This window comes from Stegodyphus dumicola, chromosome 8 (genome assembly GCF_044657685.1).
Source record: "Stegodyphus dumicola isolate Sdum_Otavi_A_Nest chromosome 8, ASM4465768v1".
Classification (NCBI taxonomy): Eukaryota; Metazoa; Arthropoda; class Arachnida; order Araneae; family Eresidae; genus Stegodyphus; species Stegodyphus dumicola.
In genome coordinates, this window is record NC_140775.1 from 100,053,412 (window position 1) to 100,076,565 (window position 23,154).

A 23,154-nucleotide genomic window follows, 5' to 3' on the forward strand; every position below is an offset into this window, starting at 1 on the left:
TCCTGTAAATTATTAAAATATACATTATTAAACTATACAACTTTCAAATCAAAGCTTAACTTAAATTTTATATTCTTTTAACCGAGGATGAAAAGTATCTGATATACTCGTCTTGTTGTGAAACAAAACTTCGCTTCACCACCAGAGAGTGCAATTTTTACCCCCAATTTCTTAGCACAGAGAATAGTCCTGACATGTTTGTTCCTAAGTCTTCTTAGAAATATTGAAGCCGTCTTTAGGTGTAGGTGGTTGGTAGGTCCCTACTAAGTTAGTTATAGAACGTTTTGCAGTTTAGAATTTAAAACTTTGGAAATTTCAGGAATTTAAATTTTGCAATCCTAGCATTTAATTTTAATTTTAAATTTACTTAACTTTTTAAGAAGATCGATGTGACTAGACAAACTGTCATTTTTTTAGGACTTCTAAATTTGCTCACAGAGTTCATTTTACTAAAGAAAATTCTTATCTCTAAAAATTTATTTTTTCTAAAGAGGAAGTCATTTACTTTGTTTATTTTCTTCGGCCAGATTCCTTGGACTTCTTTTTCAGGTATATCGAATACTTGAATCCTTCGAAAATTAAATTTTCACACGCATACTATGTATACCTTAAGCTAGTTATAGCATAAAATACTTTTTCTAATATAATGCTATTGTAATTCAATATTAATATTTAACTATAGATAAGTTCCGTTTTGTTTACATATTCAGTCATCGGAAACAAAAGTTTTATAATTTATCACTCATAATTACTTAAAAAAGAGTTATTTTCTAATTGAATCTTATCCACAGAAAGGTAATTAAGTCCTAAAAAGATGAGCAACAATGCACTAATGCAGTGTTAAGCACCTTAAGCAAATTTATGATCAGAATTTTTGAAAGAATATTTTTCACATCCTGAAAACCATTAAAATCATTAAAAATATAACATTGTAGCCGTAGTTAGACTAAATACTGAAAAGGGTACTGAGCTAAGAGAGGATTAATTAGAAAACAACTAGAATCGTTAGTGAAAATAGACTTCCAATAACTGAAACATTCTTTTTACGAAACAGCCCTAATACCGATCTTCATTTGTTTATTTACAAGATAGTAGTTTCAATTCAAACAACCTTTTACCTGTTAATCCTCCTCAAATGCAGAATTGCACTACTATTCTGTTATCTGCTGAGCACTTTTGGCTTTTAAGGAATATATAATTAGAAATTTGATCGTTGGTAATTTCGTTCGGTGAAAGAAAATAGATTAAGCAGCATTTTTTTACGATTTTCCTTATTTTTAAAACACAATAATAGATGGGCGATTATCCAAATCTCTTAGAGTCTGCCCTATTCGGATAAGTAGAAGTTCAAGGCAGTTAAGATATAAATGTAATGTTATGGCGCATAATCTCAATAGCTAATCCTGTTTTCTTAATAAATCAGCTTAATTAATTATATTCTCTATAGTTTAACTATATGAAAATTGTTTTTGAATCAAAGAAGACTTTTTTTTATTTGCGGAAATGTAGCAATTATCTTTTAGTATAAAAATAGAACTGGACCAGACCTTTATGGGCCATTTTTAATCAAAGGCTTAAAAATTAGATCCTCAATCTAAATTGTTTAGTTCTGCAGTTTATTTCAGGTATATTCAGATATTTAAAATTTGCATTATAGTTCTACTGTATTACAAAAACTGCTAGATTTAAAATTTGAATCTGCTGGAACTTTGATGGTTTAGAGACCTAACATTTTTGCATACAGAAACATGAAATCTCAACTGTGACCTTGTCGGGTCTTTAACCGCAGATCTTCCAATTCTCAGCTGCATGTTTTAGTTTCATCGTATCACTCTCTGGTTTTCCGTCTAGAAACCCGAATTTTTGACGTTATGCATTGATATTATTTTTATGCATAAGGTGAAACATTTTTAAAATTTTATTCGCAAGCTTCAAATTAAAGTCCTTGGTATGACCTAAACTATTTGCTATTACAACTGCAGGTCAGGTGTTGTTAGTCCATTCAGGTTCAGAGTGCCATTAGGTCAGTTACGTCGAAAATTTTAAATTCTTTTAATTTAACCTGAAGGAAACCGGAGGTTTATGATTTAAGTATTATTTAAAAAAACTATAAAAGCAGACTATATCAAAACGATCCGTCTTTCCCTTTGTAGGCATTATTTTAATTTCCAAATGGTTATTTTTTAAAATTTTGAAACCCTTTCCTTTATTCTGTTGTATCCCACCCACAACTTCCTATCAGAATGAGTTTTTAGAATCGCGTTTTTTGTAAATGAGGTAGAATCAGTATTTATGGGAAGTTTCGGTCACTTTCGTAGAAGAGCTCAGACGTTCTCAGTAGAGCGTGTTCTGTCTTCTGGCCACGTTGTTGCTTTAAGTGAAATCTTACAACGTTCGGCCGTATTGCTATGTGCCTGTTAGTATTCGCCGGTGAGGTTTATATAGGCCAACTCAGTTAGTTATTTCTCTACAGCTTCGGCTAGCTTTTATTTAGTTAACACTAGTTTAGTTTCTTATTGTCGAGGTTTTCTTGTAATCCCGAGAGGGGGCCGACTATGAATATTCTTAAAATAAAAGGGTATTTTAACCCTTCTTTGGACTTTTCTCGCTGTTTTAAAGAATCAGCAATTTGTCGCTACACATTTCCCAAGCATTCTAGTTACCAAGGATAATCAATTTAACTAGAATCTTATACCTTCCTCAAATAATTAGTCGTCATATATTTCATAAAAGGTCGGATGAAGAATTTTAATAATATTTATTTGTTAAACTCTTATAGTTACTATAGGGAAATTTTAAAATAATTGGCACTATGTTAATCTGAAAATAGATATTGCTGCGTGCGGGCTTTTAATGAATTGAATGCACACACAACCGATGAAAGCTTGATTAAATTTAATTTTCCAAAGAGAAACATTTCACAGTTCTGGGACCTTTCACACGAAAGTTCTTATCTCAGTATGAAAGAGCACAGCTAGTAGTAACCAATTTAAACTAATAAGAATGAACACAATGCCTCAAAAGCGAAAAGCTCGCACAGTAATCTCTTATTACTCTCTCAATACTCTGGGCTAAACTCTAAACCAGGGGTTCTCACCCGGTGGTACGCGTACCACTGGTGGTACGCAAGAGAAATATAGGGGGTACGCAAAGAAGCAAAGTATTTTTGACTATTAAATTCTAAAATTAAAACACTAACATACTGACTGAGTTTTTTTCTGTAACACTCGTAAATTTATGCGATCTGAGCTTTGTTCAAGAGTGATGGTGACATACTTTGTAGTGGTGGTACTAAAGATTTTCAATTTTTGTTTAGACGGTACGCGTTAGTCAAAAGATTGAGAACCGTTGCCTAAACTAAACTGAACTTTATAATTATAATTTTCCCACGTCCACCGAGAAATTTCGAGTATCTTCGATTTCTCGAAATTTCTTGAAGGCATACACAGTTCCAGTTATATAGGGCGGGATACAGTTACAATTGCACAGGGAGGAGACCCAAAAGTTCCCAAATTATTTCCAAGTTTGGCAAAAAGTTAGTCGTGAAAAACCATCTCTAACTTGCTGCTATCTCACGATTTTGGTGAGATAGCCATTTATCTCAATGTTATATTGATTTACTCTCGTAATACTAAATTTCCTGTTATGCTTCGAATTTCTGAAGCTTTTCGTGTTCATTATACGACAGATACTATAATTCATGTATAATTTTACTAATTATCAGAACTATTTCAGAATTGCCATTAGTTAAAATAATTTTCGTATATGCAATATTTGTAACAACTTTTTCTAATTTGAGATTTATTTCTTTTCAGCTTCATCTCGTGCACTGGAATGTCGATTTATACAACAGTGTAGAAGAAGCCCTTGCATCTTCCAAAGGCGTCGCTGTCATCGGTATATTTTTTCAGGTATTGTTATTTACCCGGAAGCCCCCGATTTTCTAACGAATCGAATAATGCTTTGAATTAAAATGACCAACCAACGTATCTGTGTCCTGTACAACGTTCGTCCCGTGTTTTTAATCTCCAGTGATCAATCCGTGTTTCGATCCCAGTCTCGAATAATTTTTTTTTTTTTTTATGTGTTAATATTACCTTTCGTCGCGCGGAGACAGAACTAAATTTTTTTTTACTGTTCAGTGTTGATGTTAATTCATCTAGCTAAAACGTTTTGACTAATAAAACTTTAAATATTTAGATATTCAGATAAAACTTTTTGACAGCTCGGTGATCTGTCGCAGATTGATTACTCTCAGTTTCGAAAACATTTACTTATAAATGTAAAACATTTTCAGCTGAGTGCGTCTGTGGAGTTTAAAATCGAAATGCCAGTTTATTTTTAATGTGATTGTAAATGTCAATTTTTATGTCGAAATGTCAATAATATTTTTAATATATTTTTTTAATATGTAATCTCAGTTGGTGTCGAGGTTACAATCATATTTTCAGTTCAGAATAAAAAAAAAAAAAAAAAAAAAAAAAAAAAAAAAAAAAAAACCACCAAGACATTAAAAAAAATATATATTACTGAAGTTCTTTTTTCAAGTTTTTCTTTTTACTTAATAAGAAAGTACGTAATTGTTATTTTCAGGATACTATAAGCTGTAGCCACACGTTCACGCCACACACATTTTTTTTTCTCTCTTCACTCTTCTTTATTCTTTGCGTTTTTTTTTTTTTTTTCGCCCTTCTGAATAATATTAATCAAGATGCTGATGTCACTGTTAACGCTAGGAATATTTAAGTAACAACAAAAAGTAACTGAAATAAACAATAAATAATAACTGAAATAAATAACAATTAAAGTAGGTCTCCCTTGCCTTAAAATTCATTCATTTAATTATCTTAAAATTGAATGCAAATCATAAAACTAGATCAAAATAGCAAGGCTTACAGCATCCTATTGAGAGTATTATTAGAATCTTAAAATTCACTTTATGAATATATAAAAATAACATCTCATCTGTTTCCCAAAATAAAAATTTTAAAACTTAGGATTCCATTTTAAATTCTTTACAAGTCGTTGCCATCACACAGCACCAAAACAAAGAATAATAAAATAAACATTTTAATGTTTTAGAATGTTTTTAGGTACTGAATTAATATTTCTGCGTGTCAGTTTGTATAAACTTTCCGAATAAACATGCCAGAAGAATAAAAAAATTTGAAGACTTTTTTTTATAAGGAGTCGCATTTTATATAAGATATCCGGAGCTAATCATTCGGATACTTTCATCGGTTACTTATACATTCGGATACTTATACTATTAAGTATAACTAGTGTAAAGAATATAAAGAAAAAGTAAGGCAATATTTAACACTTTGAAAACGTGGACACTGATCAGCTGACTTGCGTTCTCAGCACACACATTCGCCTTTTCTACTATAAAATCTTTAGGAATGGTTTCAAATATTTATTTGTTTTCTTTAAGTAGTTATTCAAAAACAAATAATAGCAGAGTTATTCAGAATTTGCCATTAGTTGGTGCTTATGAGTATACAACAGAATTCCAGTTGTTCCATTTAACTTATTCTATTTTCTACATCAAGTAAAATTAAGTTTTCTGTTAATGTAATCTGGATATTTGAAGTTCTATGCATTTCAGTACATATTTAATCTGAAATATGAAGAAATATGAGAAATATAATAAATATTTTAATCAAAAGGCCTCAGTATTTTTCAAAGTGATTTAATTTTTTATTATCACATCTTCTTAAAAAGTCATGGTCCGGTGGTAGTAAACTCAGATAGTCCTAGGCTTGAATTTAAAGTTACGCAAAGCTTTTTGTTTTTATTTGATGTATCATAATTGTCTTCAGCTTTTCTGTGTAATTTTTTACTTCTAAACCAAAATTTCTCGGTCGATATTTTTTTTTTTTTTTGAAAATCCAAATATTTGGAACTATATTACTATTTTGTTGAAGTATGATATTACACATAATATATATTATAAAATATTTAGCGTGTTTTTACTGCACTACTGTAAAACTTCTGTGGTAATTCTGTGAAATATAAACATTAACGTGTAACTATTTGCTTTTAGAGTAATAAAGGCTGAGGCTATCTTCATATTCAATGAATATTAACAAAGTTAAATCATATGAAAATTTTAAATCTCAATTTAATAGTGCTTGTGCTGATGTAGAAAATGTTTTATTCGATTACTAAATATGTAAATAATGTCTGGACAAATTTGGTCTTAAAAGTATTTAGGAGTTTTTTATTCAGATTTAAGGGCTCCAATAACTAGAAAATGATCTTACTTGTTTCCTTCGGTTGTATTAAAACTTTTTCACTAACACTATTTTTGGAACTTTGGTAACAAATAAACAGTACCACGTATGTTCAGTTTTCCTTAGATAAAAATAGTGCTGTGCAAAAGCATCGCATTATTAAAATCCATAATTCAAATTCTTACAAACATATGTATGAATTACATATTTTTAATCTTATGTATGTAAGATAAAAAATATGTAAATCGAAATCGCAACTTAAATTAGCAATAGCCGAGTAATTCTTCATTTATCTTAATTTGTGCACCTCTCCTTGCAGTTCTAAAAACAGTATTTGTTTATAATTACATTTTCTGTACTGCGTCATTTCAAAATTTATCAGTTTCATACCATCTTACGTAACTTACAGCAATGCAAGTATGTTACAGCCAATCACTTCAAGAGCTGAAACTTTGTACCTAACGCTTCATCTAAATGAGTATTCCCTTTTCCTGCTTTGCCTTTACTCTTGCTAACACCCGCCGCTCGTCTGTCTGCTTTGTCCATTGTCTAAGATGTGAATTTCAAACAATGTTATGAAGACTGAATGCATATTGTGCCCATGATAATGTGTGAAGAAGTATATGTCTCAAGAATTAGCTGTCCAGTAATAAAATTATGTGAAGCATCTAATGCCAGGTCTATCTGCAAGTCTTTCCTTCCTTACGCGTCATTCAAATTACGCAGTAAAACAATTGCCTAAATCCCTTACAGCTATCGCCCAGTCACCAAAATATTACAAATATATGATATATATAATTTTCAGTACTCCGTAATTGTTCAGATTTTAAGGTTTTAAATTATTACTCCTTGGAAAATAAATTTAAAGCATTAAAATATGAATAATGGTAATGGTAATAATATTAGAATTTTCCTTTTAGAAAAGTTTACGTAATAATTTATTAAAACTTTTTCAAAAGCATTTAAAAAAAATTTTCTTAGCGATTTGCATATTGTTTTGTTATAAATTTAAGGTACTTTTGATTCAATTCAAAGTATTTTCCGAGGATACAATAATTTATTTCTTCTAGTTTATATATTTTAAGTTTTGATAAAATAACTGACATATATATATATGTAAGGTAAAAAAATATGTAAGTCTCATAGTTATAATTTAAACTAGCTATAGCCCTTACTTCCTCCTTTCTATTCTAAAAATAGTAATAGCTTTTCTGGACTGCATCATTTCTAGATCAGTCTATGTCACATGGCTTGCTAATGACGTAGTTAATTTGGGTCCTGAACTCAAAATTTCGAAAATTAAAAGCTTTCTCTTAATAAGCGACCTAAACTAAAACCTTATTTTATAGCAAAGGAGATTAATATTTTTTTTCTTCTATTTTTTTGGATTTCTCTCTACTGTGCTTCAAGTGTTTATTTTTCAGTGCAGCTTTTATGGATTTTTTAACTTTACATTTACAATTTGTTTTTAACTTGTTTAAAATTCCTATGCAAAAGGCTTACTTATTTTTACACCTTCAATTTCTTCACTACACATTTTCCTTAGAGAAGATAATCAAGATTACTTTTTCCGAGTTTATTCAAATTTTATATAAGTAAGCAGAATATATATATATATATATATATTTAAACAAATTAAATTTAAATTTTAACAAACACGTATAAAAGTAAAAAAGCAAATTTAAAGCCAAAATTTAAAAAAAGCAAATTTTTAAAAGCAAGCCAAAAGAATGAATTAAATTTATTAATTAAATTTGTATTTAAATTTAATTAATTTATTTAAATTAAATTTATTTAATTAAATTCAATTTTTCTTATGAAACAATATTATATATATATAGTTTTATACATAATTTTATATAAGTAAGCAGTATACATATATATATATATATATATATATATATATATATTGGTTACTATGATCTGCGGAAGAATGAAAAAAGAAATTTGGTTACAAAGTCTACCGCACTGTAATTTTGCGATGAAACATTTTACTTGTATTTTACTTTATGGTTTTAAAATGTTATTCTGTTTATATAACTATAGTTTAACAGCTGATCATCGTTCCATTTTTTGATTAAACAGATCGGTAGACATAATGATGAGCTTGGAAAAATAACAGATATCTTGCACGAAATAACGCAAAAAGGAGAAGAATGTTCTCTTCCAAAAAAAGTAGATCCATCTGCTTTCATACCAGGTAACATTCTTTTCAATTAGTCACATTATTGTCAACCTATATTTATACTCTATATTAAGAGTTTTTATCGGATGTCAAGCTAGGTCTTTCATTGGCTTCGGTTTTTTCAGGTTTTTTGAACTTTTCACATGCAATAATCACAAAATGCTTTTTGAATTAAAAATTATAATTTAGTGACTTCTGTAAGCTTAAATAACAGTAAAACTTTAAGAAATCAATGTGCATTAAAAAGTAGAAATTCTATTTTGATTATGAAATTTTAGACGAGCTTTCTCTTTTAATTTATTAATATTACCTATACCTGATCAACGTAATCTTAATTCCTATTTGTTCAGTCTATTGGAATTTGCTTTAAACTTAACTAATAGGATGTTCTTTGAATGGCACTTTTCAGTGCTCTAGAGCAGAAAAATAGAGAGGCAAATAGATTAAAAAAAAAAAAAAAAAAAACTTTGCGAATCATGGCAGACCTTTTCAAATACTTTAATACTTTCTCTCTTTACTCTCTTTTCTAAAAACTTGAATAAACACAAATACTTCAAATTTCATGTTTGCTTTATCTCAAAAATTATGCAGGGTATGTGTGTGAAAATTTTCATTTTCTGTATTTGGATGTATTTTATAGGATTTTAGCTAAGTTATATATTTTAACTCATTTGGTTGTATTTAATATTGTTGCACATTAGTTTATATAGTATCTGTTATATTAACCAATTGTATGGCGCACGTAACCGTATGCGGTTTTGTAGCAAAAAAGTTTCCATCCAGCCTTCATCAACCAACTTGACTATAAGCTAAGTCGTCTAATTAATAATTGAAATTAAAAATTTGAGTTTTTACGCAACCTTTCAAATACATGTCAAATAATCATACAAAAAAAAAAGTTACTTTTACGGCTTACTGCATAATCGATGGAAGACAAATTAAATTTTTAAACATAATAGTGTTTCTGTTAATTTGGATAAGCTCTGTATATATCGATTTTTTGGATTCGTCCATGCGGGAAGTTATGAAAGAAATATTTAAAAACAGTTCTGTAGTCACTTGTATGAAAACTGTTAGTGAAATAAAATATAATTTTACGTCACAAATAATAAAAGCTAGACTCCTAAATAATGTAACATATTAAATTAATTGCATTGCCAGAAGTATAAGCCATTATCTTTATAAATTTATTAAGGACGCGCAAGGCTTTTATCATCCCTGAAATAAAATTTAGATAATTTTTATATAGAGATTTATTTAATCTTTGTTCCCATTAAACTATGTAATAAATTATTTTTCTCCTTTTAGTTCATTAATTATCTTAACGAATAATAAATAAAATCTTACTTTATAAAAACTTTAAAAAATATTTTGTATCACTGCACAGTATGTGTTAGTTACAATATAAGGAGCGAACATCTTACAATTTTGTAATAGTCAGTCGCCTTTTCTTTTATTTCTTTTTATTTATTTATAGGTAAACGGATAAAATATGGATCAAAATTTGTAATATTATCTGACTTATTATAATAATTTTTAAAAAAATCTTGTGGTTGAAGATTAACCTAAAATTTTATTTATATTTATCTGAAATTTTTCTTCCCTGAATCATCGTCAGAGTCTCACGATTATTGGACGTACGAAGGATCTCTTACTACTCCCCCATGTTATGAAAGTGTGACATGGATTCTATTTAAAAGGCCTATAGAAGTCTCTGAAGAACAGGTAAAAAAAATTTTCCGCATTTTAAAACTTAAATTTTTTATCAATTACTTTAAGTGATGATATATATATTTATAGATTGGTTGTGGTGAGATAACTTATAACATACATTTTTCTATAATGTATGGTATTTTTATTTGTAAAGTTGTCAGTTGTTATTTTTAATTCCCTTTACGATTTAATAAAGAAACACACAGGCTAGTTAAAGAAAGCATTAGTATATTTATTAAACAAGCCTTTACGGTGGATAATTTTAATTTCAGTTGTATTTATATTTTCAAACATCAGCTCAAAAGTTCTGCAACTGTAGCAGTATATTGTCTTTTTTATCATCTTTTTCTGGATTCTAACAAAACTATGCTATGTGTACAGCACTTACTCGTTATCACGAACCCATTTTTCTATATAAAAGACACACTCAATTAGTGCCTTTCACATGGCCATATTCTATGGAAGATTACGTTATTAAAAATTTTGTTTATCACAATGCGGGAAACATACATACATTCATCCAGATTCTTCATTATTTAATTTCGTTAAATCTAATACAGGGCTCTAATATTTGGCAACAACAGTTTCAAAAGTTATAAGGTATTTCTCCCGCCTTCTTAGCGTGCCTTCGTGGTGTAATGGTCTGCACGCTGGGCGCGTATTCCGGAGGTCCGTGGTTCGATTCCCGGCGAGGCGTTGCTCATTTTTCACTTCTACTGCTTCCAAAAAATACCTCATGCCTTTACAAAGTGATTCGACGTTTATAGTTTTCAACGCAAAATGCCAAAACGAAATTAGTCCTTCTGCGCAAATTTCCCCTTTGGACTAAAGTGTAATTTCACTCAAATTACATATGTACGAAATTCGTAACAATATTTTAAGGGATTTAAATATATCACTCATTTTAATAAATTAATGCCGAAATTAACTCTCTGGGAAAACCCAAATTTTAGAAACTGTACCAAGCGTAAGCGACACAAGAAGCCGCCTAGGTTGTTGATTTTCGGAGAACACCAGCGAAGGCTGTATCCAAAATTTTCACAAAGAATGTGCTGTTTAACACTAAATTTAAAAAAATGTATTAATATTTGGGAGTAGTGTTATACTGATACCGAATTTGATTGTATTTTTTTGTCTTAATGTTGTTTATTTCATAGCCTTGAGTGTTAAGAATAACGGTTACGCAGTTATTTAGGTGCCATGGAAAACACTGGATGTAAGTGAAAAACATAACATTAAATGGGTCTTTCCTTAGACTTAACAGCATAGATGGACAGTGTATGCTGACCTATGGCATATGCGAAAACAAGATGAGGATAGACTTGATCTCGATAACTGCTGCGGCATGCGTATCGGGTCGACTTGATATTACGTTATGCCGTGGAGAGCTTGATTACGAGTCTATACGTTGCTGCATACGTAGAATTTACTGGCCGGGACTTAAATCTCCACACTCTGCTGGACTCCTACCTGTCATTCCTATTTTCGACATCTGCATCCACATCAGCATTCCGTGGCCTGCACTGATGGCGAGAACTACAGATACAGCCGCTATGACACCCCCGAAGATAGCCAGATCAATTTGATTTCTATTACGGATTAAATGCAGTTGCCCTTCTCTTCCTTTTCTGAACTGCGCAGACGCAAAGGAGAATGCAAATTTCCCACCGATTAAGCAATAAAATGTGTATCAGAAAAATTTTGAATTCACCAGTTTTAATATCTTAAGTGGAAAGTTTTGTAAAATCATAAAACCAGCTTTAGTTGACGAATAGTTCATATCGTAGTCAAACTTAAATTTTCCTTGTTTTATGAAGATTGCATTATACCATACATTTAGTTGCAATCTATTAATCAATTACATTATCTAATTATTAATTAGGCGCAGTTGAATAATGTCATTCCACTGGTACAATTGATGTTGATACTGGCAGAATTAGTGAATCAGGTGCATAATAATAATATTTTCAATAATCCTGCAAATTGATTCATATGTATCATATTAATCTACGAGCAAGTTTATTTTCTCTCCGGAGGGAGAAATTGAAAGCAACTAATTTAGAAATTTCAATTATTACGTAGTATGCATTAATACTTATTTAATAAATGCTGGGTCGAAGCTAAACCTTTTGCCACCCGGTTCAAGCTTTGCGGCTTCTAATTTCTGCTGCCCAGATCCTCCTTTAAAATTTTTAACCCCCTAAATTTTGATGCCCTAAGATCTCCCTAAGTGCTAGAAATTTTTCCCAACCGTAAATTTTGCTGCTCAGGTCTTCCTTAAATTTTAAAAATTTGATAAGTTTTGAAAGCCCAAACTTCTGTTTGTTCAGGAAGCTTATGAATGCGAATTTATGATAAGAAACATATCTTTCACACTTTCGCCTTGGACACATAATAATTTCAGGATACCCTTACCTGATTTCACATATTTCAGTTCATGTTCTTTTATGGAAAAATTCCTTTTTCTATTGCGTTCTGGCCAGGAAAGAAGAAATGGAAGAAAACGCTTTCCTTCCACAACGGCTGACGCAATGCTGCCGAGCTTTGATTGTCTTTAAGTGAGTTGGTACATTTGTTTACATTCAGAGGACTTTACCTTGACAGCGGTTAAGTAATGCTTCCGCACACAATAATTCCGCACAAATAAAAAATATGGGATATTTCCGCACAAAATAAACATTCATTGCTGGATGGTTAAAGCAGTAAAATACTAAGCTTCTAAATATAAATGTAGATTTTAATAAATTTTCAATGATGTGTATAAAGAATGGTGTGGTGTGGTGGTGTATTTAATTATGGCAAAGCACACTAGAGCTATTTGCCTAAGGGAAGGGATGCCTTCATGGAGGACCTTTCTAAGGTAAACTGGTTCGTATACACATTACACATGGGGAAAACCACTAAAACGCCCATGCAGCCAGCCCGTTCGCGGGCTTCGAACCTCGGGCCGAACTACCAGTATTCAGCGACTTTACCGCTCGGCCGCTGGTGGACCGTATAAAGAACGATAAATTCCTTAAGAAGTCAAGGTATCTTTAAAATGTCAAAATATCGCAAAAATATAACTCGCTTTAAAGCTCAATTTCTTTATAACAAACTGGTATAAGCCTGAAAATCTGTATTCTTATTTCAATGTCATCGATATTTTGTTTGCCAATTTTATTTTATATTTCAAACGTTAAAATATTTTAAATAAAATGCACTTTTTATAATCCACATAATGATATAATATACACTACCTCAGCATTGTGGATAAACAAATCACTATTTTTATCTGTTTCTTTTGTTTCTTTCTTTGAAATGGAAAAATAATGTACAATTAAAATAGCCTATGCTAAAAATAACATAATTTTATTTTTTTGAAAAATTAATTTAAAAAAATTTTTGAGGCTCTATGATTGACTATTTATTAACATAATAAATTTTAATTAAAGGTGATTTCTAAAATTTTTAGGCATGATAGTTGCTCATTTTAAACTCTTTTAGACTTTATTTAATTGAAAAATAATCACTTAGGTTTTACATATCTGAACTGAAAAATGAAATTACCTCGAAATCCTCTAAGGAAATTTCAGAAGTTTGTGAATTTAGATCAGTTAGTTGTTTCAAAAAAAGAAGTAAAGCTGCTATGCAGAGTAAGGGAATCGTGATTGCAATCTGATGACAGTGAGGTTAATATTTAAATATGAAATGAGTATTTGTTATTTATTATAATATCAGAGAACTTATTATCTTGAGTAAAATTGTTAAGAGATGTATTGAATGCTCTTCCAAAATATATTTGCTACAAAATTTGAATTTGATAATGACTGAATACAGAAACGTGTTTTAATGAATGTATACAGAAATATGTTTTAAATCAAATGTTTGAAACTTGATGGCTAAACGTAAATCTAAAATTATGTATGTTAAAATTCGACACATAGATATAATGCATGTAATTTTCATTCAATTTATATTTATGGATATATCTTGCTTAAAAATTCCGATATATGCTAAATTATTGTAAATTACTCGAAAAATATAATGAATGTACACAAAATAAAGATTTGCACTTACTGAAAATGAAAAAATTAAATATATACTAGTATTTATGTATATCCTTTTAAAAATCATGAATTTGCCTCCTATGAATTACGTAAATATTAATTAAATTGTTAATCTATGAAGGATGTACATTGTGAATTTTTTAATGTACATTGTTAAATTCAAAGCTCAGAAGAAATTTTTGATAAACATTAAAAGAATTATTTCCTTTCAAAGTTCAGTTACAAGTTTTAAGTAATATTAATAAAATATTTATTTATTCCTTCCGAAATCCTCGTAGAAAGTGAAGTACATTAAAATCAGAAATCAGCAGCCATATTTAACACATTTAACTGTTAGAATAAAAGATTGAATATTGCTGCTGATTTCTGATATACAATTTAATATATTTTTAACATATTTCTGATACATATTTAATTATTAAAATAAAAGGTGCAAGCAAACCGAGATAGTGGTTAATGACTGTGATTGTCGTACCAGGTGACAGGTGACGGAGGACGGGGACGCCTGATGTTTAACAGAGGTAAACAGGCATATGTCTCGCGCCCTTCCCTATCTAGTGGCAGCAACTCCCAGGAGCCTCATGAGGCCACCTTGGGAGTTTATTGAAGAATTTTACGTAATTGTACATGGCCATACAGAGGCGTCTTAGGAATACATTAGTTTTGATCGATAGGCGGATGATTTGTTACATCTTGGTTTTTAGACACTGTTAGACACTAATTACAGCATATACATACACATACAAGTACATACAATTGCACATATAAAGATACATACAAAACACTTGTAAAACACATATAAAAGCACATATATAACACATATAAAACATGTAAGCACATTATATAAAAATAGAAATTAGATACTAGTTTGCACACACTTATACAAGTAAAACACATACTTATAATGAAACATATTTAAGCTAATATATAGTATACACTGACACTAAAGACACATTTAGATCATTTAGACACATTTAGATCACATATCACATGTAAAATACGCAAATAAACATACATAAAGCATGCAGGCACACTGTAGAATATTAAATTTTGTTATTAGATGATATAGTAATTACAGATGAAACTTTACTCTGGAGAATACATTATGCAATACATTATATCAGGTACACAATGCTTATTTAATTTGAATAGATATGCAGCGCTTTTATATACATAATGCTTATACACAATGTAAAAACATATACACTATGCTTGTAAAGCATTAGATATTAGAAATTATACTGCGCACAATTGTACAAACGAAATAAGACACTATACTACTATATACAACACAGTTATGGTGTACAATTATGCAAACACAATTATACTAACGTATTAAAACGCAGAATAAAACACTATACTACGGTATATAACACAATTGTGCACAATTATATAAACACAATTATACTTACACATTAAAAAAAAATCTATACTATTGCATACACACAATTATAGTACGCAGCACCATGCATGCTATGTTGCCAAGCTATATATTTCTATGCGAAGCTATGAGATTATACATGTAATGCAGATACAATATTGATAGATATAGATGCATTATACATTATGCATATGTCAGATACAGTGCAGATATAATACAGATAGTTTGAGTAATACAGATATGATGTGCAGGCAATAACTGTAGTGGAGACACTATGTTATAGAATGTGCTGAGCTTATTTTATATTATATTAGATGCACAGTGTTTATTGGATTAAAGTAGGTACACAGTACTTTTTATATACACATTGCTCACAGAACAAATGCACAGTGCAAAGTCAGATACACAACAGGTTGTAAGGTATTGCAGGTAATGCACACGCAATGTAGATAGTTGCATAGTAATTATATGCTTTATATACAGCAGATACTGTGCAGAATTTGACAAATTCAGTGCAGAATGAGGTGCATATTTATTGCAGATAGTTTGTATAACGCGTTTGTATAATACAGTACTGGCAATGACTGTAGGAGAAACACTATGTTGTAGAATACACAGTGCATATTAGTATTGTAATAGATACATGATGCTTGTTGTATACACAATGCTTACAGAATGGTTACACAATGCAAAGTCGGATACACATTTGTTTTACACTGTTCAGTTAAGCATGGACTAGCATGGACATGCAAGTAGTAACCTGTGATTAGTCAGTGTTGAGCTCTGTACACTGTTGATAAGTTCTGTACACGATTTGTCAGGGCGTTCCAATTACTCTGCGCACAGTACCTTATACACTGATATATAACTCGCAGTTGTTGTAATAACTGTGGTTATTCCAGGAAATACTTCTATAGATATTTCAGTCGTTGTAACTACTACAGAGAAACAATGCAGGTAGCAGTCTGTTCATAGTTAGTAGTTTGCTCTATACGCCGTAAGTGAGTACTGTACGCAGTAAGCAGCTATGTCTGCAGTTATGTTACAGTGCAGTTATGTTACAGTGCAGTTATGTTATAAGCGCAGCACATAATTTAAACATATTGTAAGTTGCATTCAGCTGATTGTCAGTATAAGAGACTGTCAGAATTCTGTTGATGATTTGGTAGTGAAAGCTGACTATGGTTGCTTTATGAGACGCCTTAATTGACGCTAGTTTGGTTGGCAGATATCTTGCCCTAGGTCGTTGACCTGCCTAATTATTTGGCAGATCTTTTTGACCGCTGGTGGGTGCTTAATGATGAATCGTTTATATGATTCTATATTTGTGGCTGAGAGTGGTAGGTGTAAGTTGGATGTAAGGCTGCATTCAAATATGTAGTGGTCGGGGGAGCCAGTTGCCCCGCAGACGCATATATCTGTCATCGAAATTGCATGTCTTTGAAAATAGGATGGAAATGGGCCGTGCCCCGTGATATAGTATGTCAAGGGTGCAATGGCCTGGAGACGTTCGTTGTCTACTATTGGGTAGAATCCATGTGTCCTTCTTCCTGTATCACAGTTATCCCACTCCTGTTGCCACTGTTCTTTGCTTAGTTCTCTTAGCGTTCGCTTTAAATACGAAGTCGGGATTGGAGTTGTCACCTCTTGCGCGTCGTTGTTGAGTGCCGCCTCGTTTGCTAACTGGTCTGCCATCTCGTTACCCTCTATGCCATCATGTCCTTTCACCCAGATTAGTTTGATATGTGTTTGCATATTGTTACGCAGGAGCTGTTGGATTGCTATAATTGTGGGTGAGGTATGGTGGTGATTCATGATTGCCTGTAGCACTGACATGCTGTCTGTGTGAATTTCGGTTGCTGCTAGATTGATATCCTGAGCATACTGAATTGCTGCTGCTATTGCCACAGCTTCTGCCTGGAAAATGCTGTTGTGGGTAGCGAGATGGCCTTTCCATTTGCTTTCCACTCGGTCATTTTTGAAGTGAACGAAGGCGCATCCCACTCCATTGTCATGCTTTGATCCATCGGTGTAGAATCGTGAGTTCACATGTGGAGTTTCTCTGAGAGGCGTTGGGTGTTGTGCTGTCACGACATGGATGCCTTTACATTTGTGTGCCGGGTGCACATACTGCACACTCCCTGGTAATTCATACTGTGTTGCATGGAAGGCGGTGCCAGCAAAGTTGGCATCTTGTTTTAGCCTAATTAGGCGCTCATATGCAGCTTCTATGGTGGCCTTTATGTGCAGGGGTGTTAGTCCCGCAAGGACCGTTATTGCACTTGATGCCGTTGTCCTATATGCCCTACTTATGTTTAGAGCAAATGGCCGTTGTATTGTTGTCAAGAGTTTGATCTTGCGACTGCTCATTGGTTGCGCCCATATAGCCGATGCGTAAAGAACAATTCTCTCCGCTACCGTTAGATATAGCAGTTTCTGGATGTGAGGGTTTTGCCCCCAGTTGCTTCCCTGGAATTGTCTGGCTTTCTTAGCTATATTTGCTGTCTTGACTCTGATGTCTTGAAGGTGGGGCAGCCATGTGAGACCCTGATCCCATTAAGTCCGAGATACTTTATGGTTTTTGAAATCTTTAGATTTCGTCCCATCAATTTTATACACGGCCGTCGCGTTGGATTAGTTCTCGGTCGTGTGATGACTACTGCCGTTGACTTCTGTGCGGAAATGATCAATTTAAGTCTACTGCATTTATCTGAAAATATGGAACAGGTTTCCTTACCATTTCGTTCGAGTTCTTCTCTTGTGCGGCCAGAGACTAGCAATGCCGCATCATCTGCATATGCTATCACTCTGGTATGGGTAGGCCATTTCATTTGTAATAAGGAATTAAACGTGATTATCCACAGTAGAGGCCCGGCACATGAGCCCTGTGGGCACCCTCTTTCCTGCTGTTTAGTGACGACACCGTTATTATTGACTATAATTAGACTTCTAGAGTGGAGATAGTCAGTGAAGATATTAAAAAGGTTCCTTGGACACTTTGCCTCCTTGAGGGCCTGCTTTATTGCAGGCCACCAGAGAGTATCAAAGGCACTTTGAAGATCTAAAGAGATAAATGCAGTATGTAGATTGTTGATTCTGTTGTCATTTATATGTTTTCGAATGTGTTCTAGAGCATGGATGGTAGATGTGCCTGTCCTGAATCCATATTGATGTGGGCTAAGAAAGTTTTGTCGGTATAGATGGTGCTTCAGCCTGTTGACTAGCAGTTTTTCGTAGATCTTACCCAATGCAGATAACAGACATATGGGTCTAAAGGATCTTGGATCTTCCGGAGATTTATGCTTTTTTAAAAACAGGACGACCTGTCCTTGTTTGAATGCAGTAGGGAAGATTTGACAATGTAGAAGCTTGTTAAACAGAACTTTAAAGTAAGTGGGTCGAGCGTTGAAGGCGACCTTGATTATTGCATAATCCAGGCCGTCAGGACCTGGTGCCTTTTTGACTGGAAGCTGTCGAAAGATTTGCTTGATCTCTTCCATTTCAAATGGTTCGTCGTCTGAAGTCTCTGGGATAGTGGTGTTTCCCCTTGTGTGCCTTTGCTCTGGCGTGTCATCGTCCGGATCGTCTGCTGGGAAGACTGTGTTTAAGGTTGTAGCTGCCGTGGATTCTGCTATGTTGGTGGTAATGGGTTGGTTGGCAATTTGGGCATCGAGTTGATCCGGCTTAAAGAGCTTGTTGGTGGCAAGCTTGTGTAGAATTCCATATGGGTTGTTATTTTCTGTGCAGAACTTACGCCAGCTGGTTATTTTGGCTTTAAGGATATTATTTTTATAATGCGCTCTTTCCTCCCTAAAGGTCGCTAGTATTGCATTCTTGGTGGTTTCGTTAATGTTGGTGCGAAGGCGACGTCGTAAAACCCTGCACTTTTGCCGTTGCTGTCGCAGTTCCTTTGTCCACCAGGAAATTCCTTGCAAACATTTTGCTGCTCTGGTGGGCAGGTGCTGATCGCAAATGCTTCGTAGAGTGTCAAGCAGCCGCTCGGTATAAGTGTTCAGATCATTGGGGCTCTTGTATTGACTTAGCTCCTGCTCTTCTTGCTGTAATGTTAGAGAGAAAGCTTTGTTAAGTATTCGCAATTTGTTACCCGGAAGTTTGTATCTTTTAAAGATGCTGATCCTTGTGTCGCTTGCAATATTGAAGTGTATGTAGCGATGGTCCGAGCAGCTCTCTTCATCTGCTACCATCCAGTCTTGTAGGTTATTGGCTATATCATTAGTAGTCACTGTAATATCTGGCCATCCGTGGTGGTACGTGTTGTCAAATGTGGGTGGCGCGTTGGGGGTGTTTATGATTTGCAGATTGCTGGCCAATATGTAGTCTTCCAAGACTTGCCCTTTTGGAGTGGTAGTTGGGTAACCCCATATGATGTTGTGGGCATTAAAATCACCGCCTATAACATGTGATGTTGTGGGGCACTTTGTCTTTACTTCTTCGATGCTCATGATGGTCTGGTGGATAGCATCCGGTGGGGGACTGTAGATGGAGGAAATGATGATCTGTGAATTTGAGAAGCTGAGGAGGATTGCTACATGGTCTCGCTTCTGTGTGATTATCAGCGGGGACCAGAGCGGGTTGCAGCAGGCGATTGCTGCTCTTGGTGGTGGCTCATTCTGTTGTGCTTTGCGCTGAAATATTTTCCAACAGAGTGGCAAACAGGCGACTTCCCCTGCTCTGCAATAAGGTTCTTGAATCAATAGTATATCTGGTTGATGGTTGATTGTATGTTGGATCAATTGTGACGCGGCGGCTTTTGCTCTTTGTAAATTAATCTGGATGCATTTGATAACTTCTCGTTGGATGTCTGGTGTTTGCATTATTTGAGTGGGCGGCTGTGGCAAATCACTCGTATCTGGTACTGCGTCTGATATTAGCGATGTATCTTCCGTACGAGGCGCAGTTGACATCATAGGCTGGATGATCGCAGGGGATGCTCCTGTTTGTCCTATAGTTATAGTCTGCGCAGTTGATACACGCGGGCTGCTGCGCTCGGCATTCACGGATGTCGTGTTCTTCTGTGCAGTATGCACAATAATGTTTGTTGGAGCACTCCTTTTGAGTGTGGCCGAGTTCCTGGCATCTGTAGCATCGCTTGGTGTTATAGAAGTCTGCAATTCGGTATGCGCGCCAGCCGAGGTAGAGTCTGGGAGCCTGCATGATTCGCTGGTAGACTGTAGGTTGGCAGTCAAGAACCCATTTAACTGTGTTTCTTCTATCTCGGAGGCGGTAGAGGATCTTGACTGTTGATTTGGTAGCATTGTGCTCCGATGCCAAAGCTCGTTCTATTTCGTGTTCCTGGACTTCATGTGGGACGCTGTGGATAGCAACTCTTGGAAGTCTTGTGGCGGGAAGCTTGGTCTCTACCAGTTCTTGTCCCTTTGCACTGTTTAGCGTATTTTTTAGCTTGTCAAGGTCCTCCTTCGTGTGACAGTCAACGGCTAGCCCTCCTTTTTGTATGTTTCTGACTGTGGATACCGTTACTCCTATCTTGGGGAGTGGGAATTCCTGGCTGAGTTTAGCCTTAAGGTCTTGACTGGTGGAGCAGGTGGCTTCCTTAGGATATAGTAATAGTGTGTGCCGGGGCGTAGTTATGTGACTAGTATCTTTAGCCTTAGCTGCGGCAGCCGCGTAGGATGGACCTCTGATCGGATTAGGCAGTGGTGCTACAGCGAACACGTTATGCCTCTGCTGGTCTGTTTGATACTGGTTATTTGCATGTGCTAATTCGCAGCAGAAGAGAGTGGAGGTATTGGTACTTGTGTCGGCTTTTGTTGGTTTTGCTGTATATTCGGGGCCTTCTAGGGCTAGCTTCTGTAGAGCCTCTAGTGAGGTAAGAATACGTTCTCTGAGTTCTGTTCGGAGCAGAAATTTACCACCTCGGTAGGTAGTTGTTACTCTCTTGATTTCCTGGTAGAAGAGGCCTACCTTTTCAGCATGAGCTATGTCTGAGTTTAAGATAGAGGTCGGGTCTAAGGCGCTAGACGACGTTGTTATATCTTCGTCAGTAGATAGAGTACATTGTAGTACCATGATATAATGCAGACAATGACAGTTAATATGCAGAATTACAATAAAAAGCGTACAGTTACATAATCTAAGGCAATACAGTTAAATATAAGTGCGTGCAATGAAAGCGCTGCCAACAGTTAGCGTGCACGGGTACAAGGTAAAAAGTAAATGAGAAGTGAATGGAATTTACAGAAAACTCATTAATTTCCGTCACAAATGCTAAATGTACGGAACTGAATGCTGTGAAGAAACCAGCCACAGAGCCTATTTCTCATACAATGCATACAATACACAGAATAATGCATACAATACACAGAATAATTGCATATACAGAAATAAAATCTAAACGAACTTAACAAGGTATGGAAACAGAGTACAATAGATGGCTATCAGTAAATAAGCACAAACAAAAATTTACAGGAAGATGAAATTAAATAAGTATAAAAATTATAATAATGATGATAAAGTAATAAAAAGAAGTAAATATAATAGAATAAAAGTTAAATGCACAGTGAAAAACTAGAACAGGGTTAAAAATTTGGGTGTACTAAAGACTGGCTAAGTACCGTGCAGCTAAGTTCAAATTGTAAACAAAAGCACGTGCAAGACTTATAGCAACTGCACTCTACTATGCGCGCATGCGCTAGAAAAGCTTGACAAGGAGTTGTCCGACAAGTTCAAAAGGCGACCTGTCCTGCTGGACCGACCCTCCACCGCTGTGTCGTAAAAATGAGCCGGGTGAGGATACCGGGGAAAGAACAAGGTCACACAGGAAAATTGCAATTAAATCTTACGGCACTTAGTCACTAATTAAGCTAGCAGGACGAATGATACACTAAAAGAAAGGTAATCTAAAAGCCTACCTTATCGTCTAGGAATGGTGTCGATATTCCCACTTAGACCGGAGATAAGGGCAGATTAATCCAGAAGTATGGCACTTTTATGTCGCACAATAAAAACACTGTAATGAATCGCACAAACACTTCACAATCACAGCACTGGTATCAATGAAGAGATCATATCTTCCACTTTCCAAAGGTACTAGGATTGAAATTGGATGCCTGTAGGTGCCAGAGAAATCTTAATAGATGTAAACACCACAAAACGGCACTTCACGGGGTCACGGTAACCCTCAGCAGATATCACGAGGTCGCGATACGAACAATGACTTCTGCTTTAAAGACTTAATTAATCCACCACTAATAAACGGAATCGCTCCAGATGCATATCAAATTGCTCAGCTTTTGAAGAATTTTAAATTGATATAACTCTTGTGTAAACTATATCAAAACTAACTTAAAATAATAAGGCGAAAAGCGAGCTCGCGAAAACACGTCGTCCTGGTACTACCACAGGAGAAGAGTCGTACCAAAGGGCCTGGGCTCAAATCTCGGAGAAAGCATGGATGTTTATAAAAGTATAATGTCTATGCGGCATGGGGTACTCTAAATACGCGGCAAGCCGAAAGTCCTCTCGAGAGGTCGGCGGTAAGAGAAGAAGGGTGAAAGGCCCTCAGTCCCGTCCCTGCCCGGGATGCTGTCTCTCAAAATTTGGGCCTAAACT

The 23,154-nt window shown here is 34.2% G+C and overlaps 1 protein-coding gene across 3 annotated transcripts in view; it reads left to right on the forward strand.

Annotated features, from left to right (window-relative positions):
- Positions 1–23,154, forward strand: part of CAH1 (carbonic anhydrase 1) — a 120,323-nt gene that overhangs the window by 91,641 nt on the left and 5,528 nt on the right. For all 3 annotated transcript variants that reach the window (XM_085822174.1, XM_085822175.1, XM_085822173.1), the window contains exons 4-6: positions 3,816–3,911; positions 8,322–8,436; positions 10,040–10,146. In XM_085822174.1, coding sequence (XP_085678300.1) covers positions 3,816–3,911; positions 8,322–8,436; positions 10,040–10,146 — 318 coding nt within the window. The remainder of the gene's footprint in view (positions 1–3,815; positions 3,912–8,321; positions 8,437–10,039; positions 10,147–23,154) is intronic.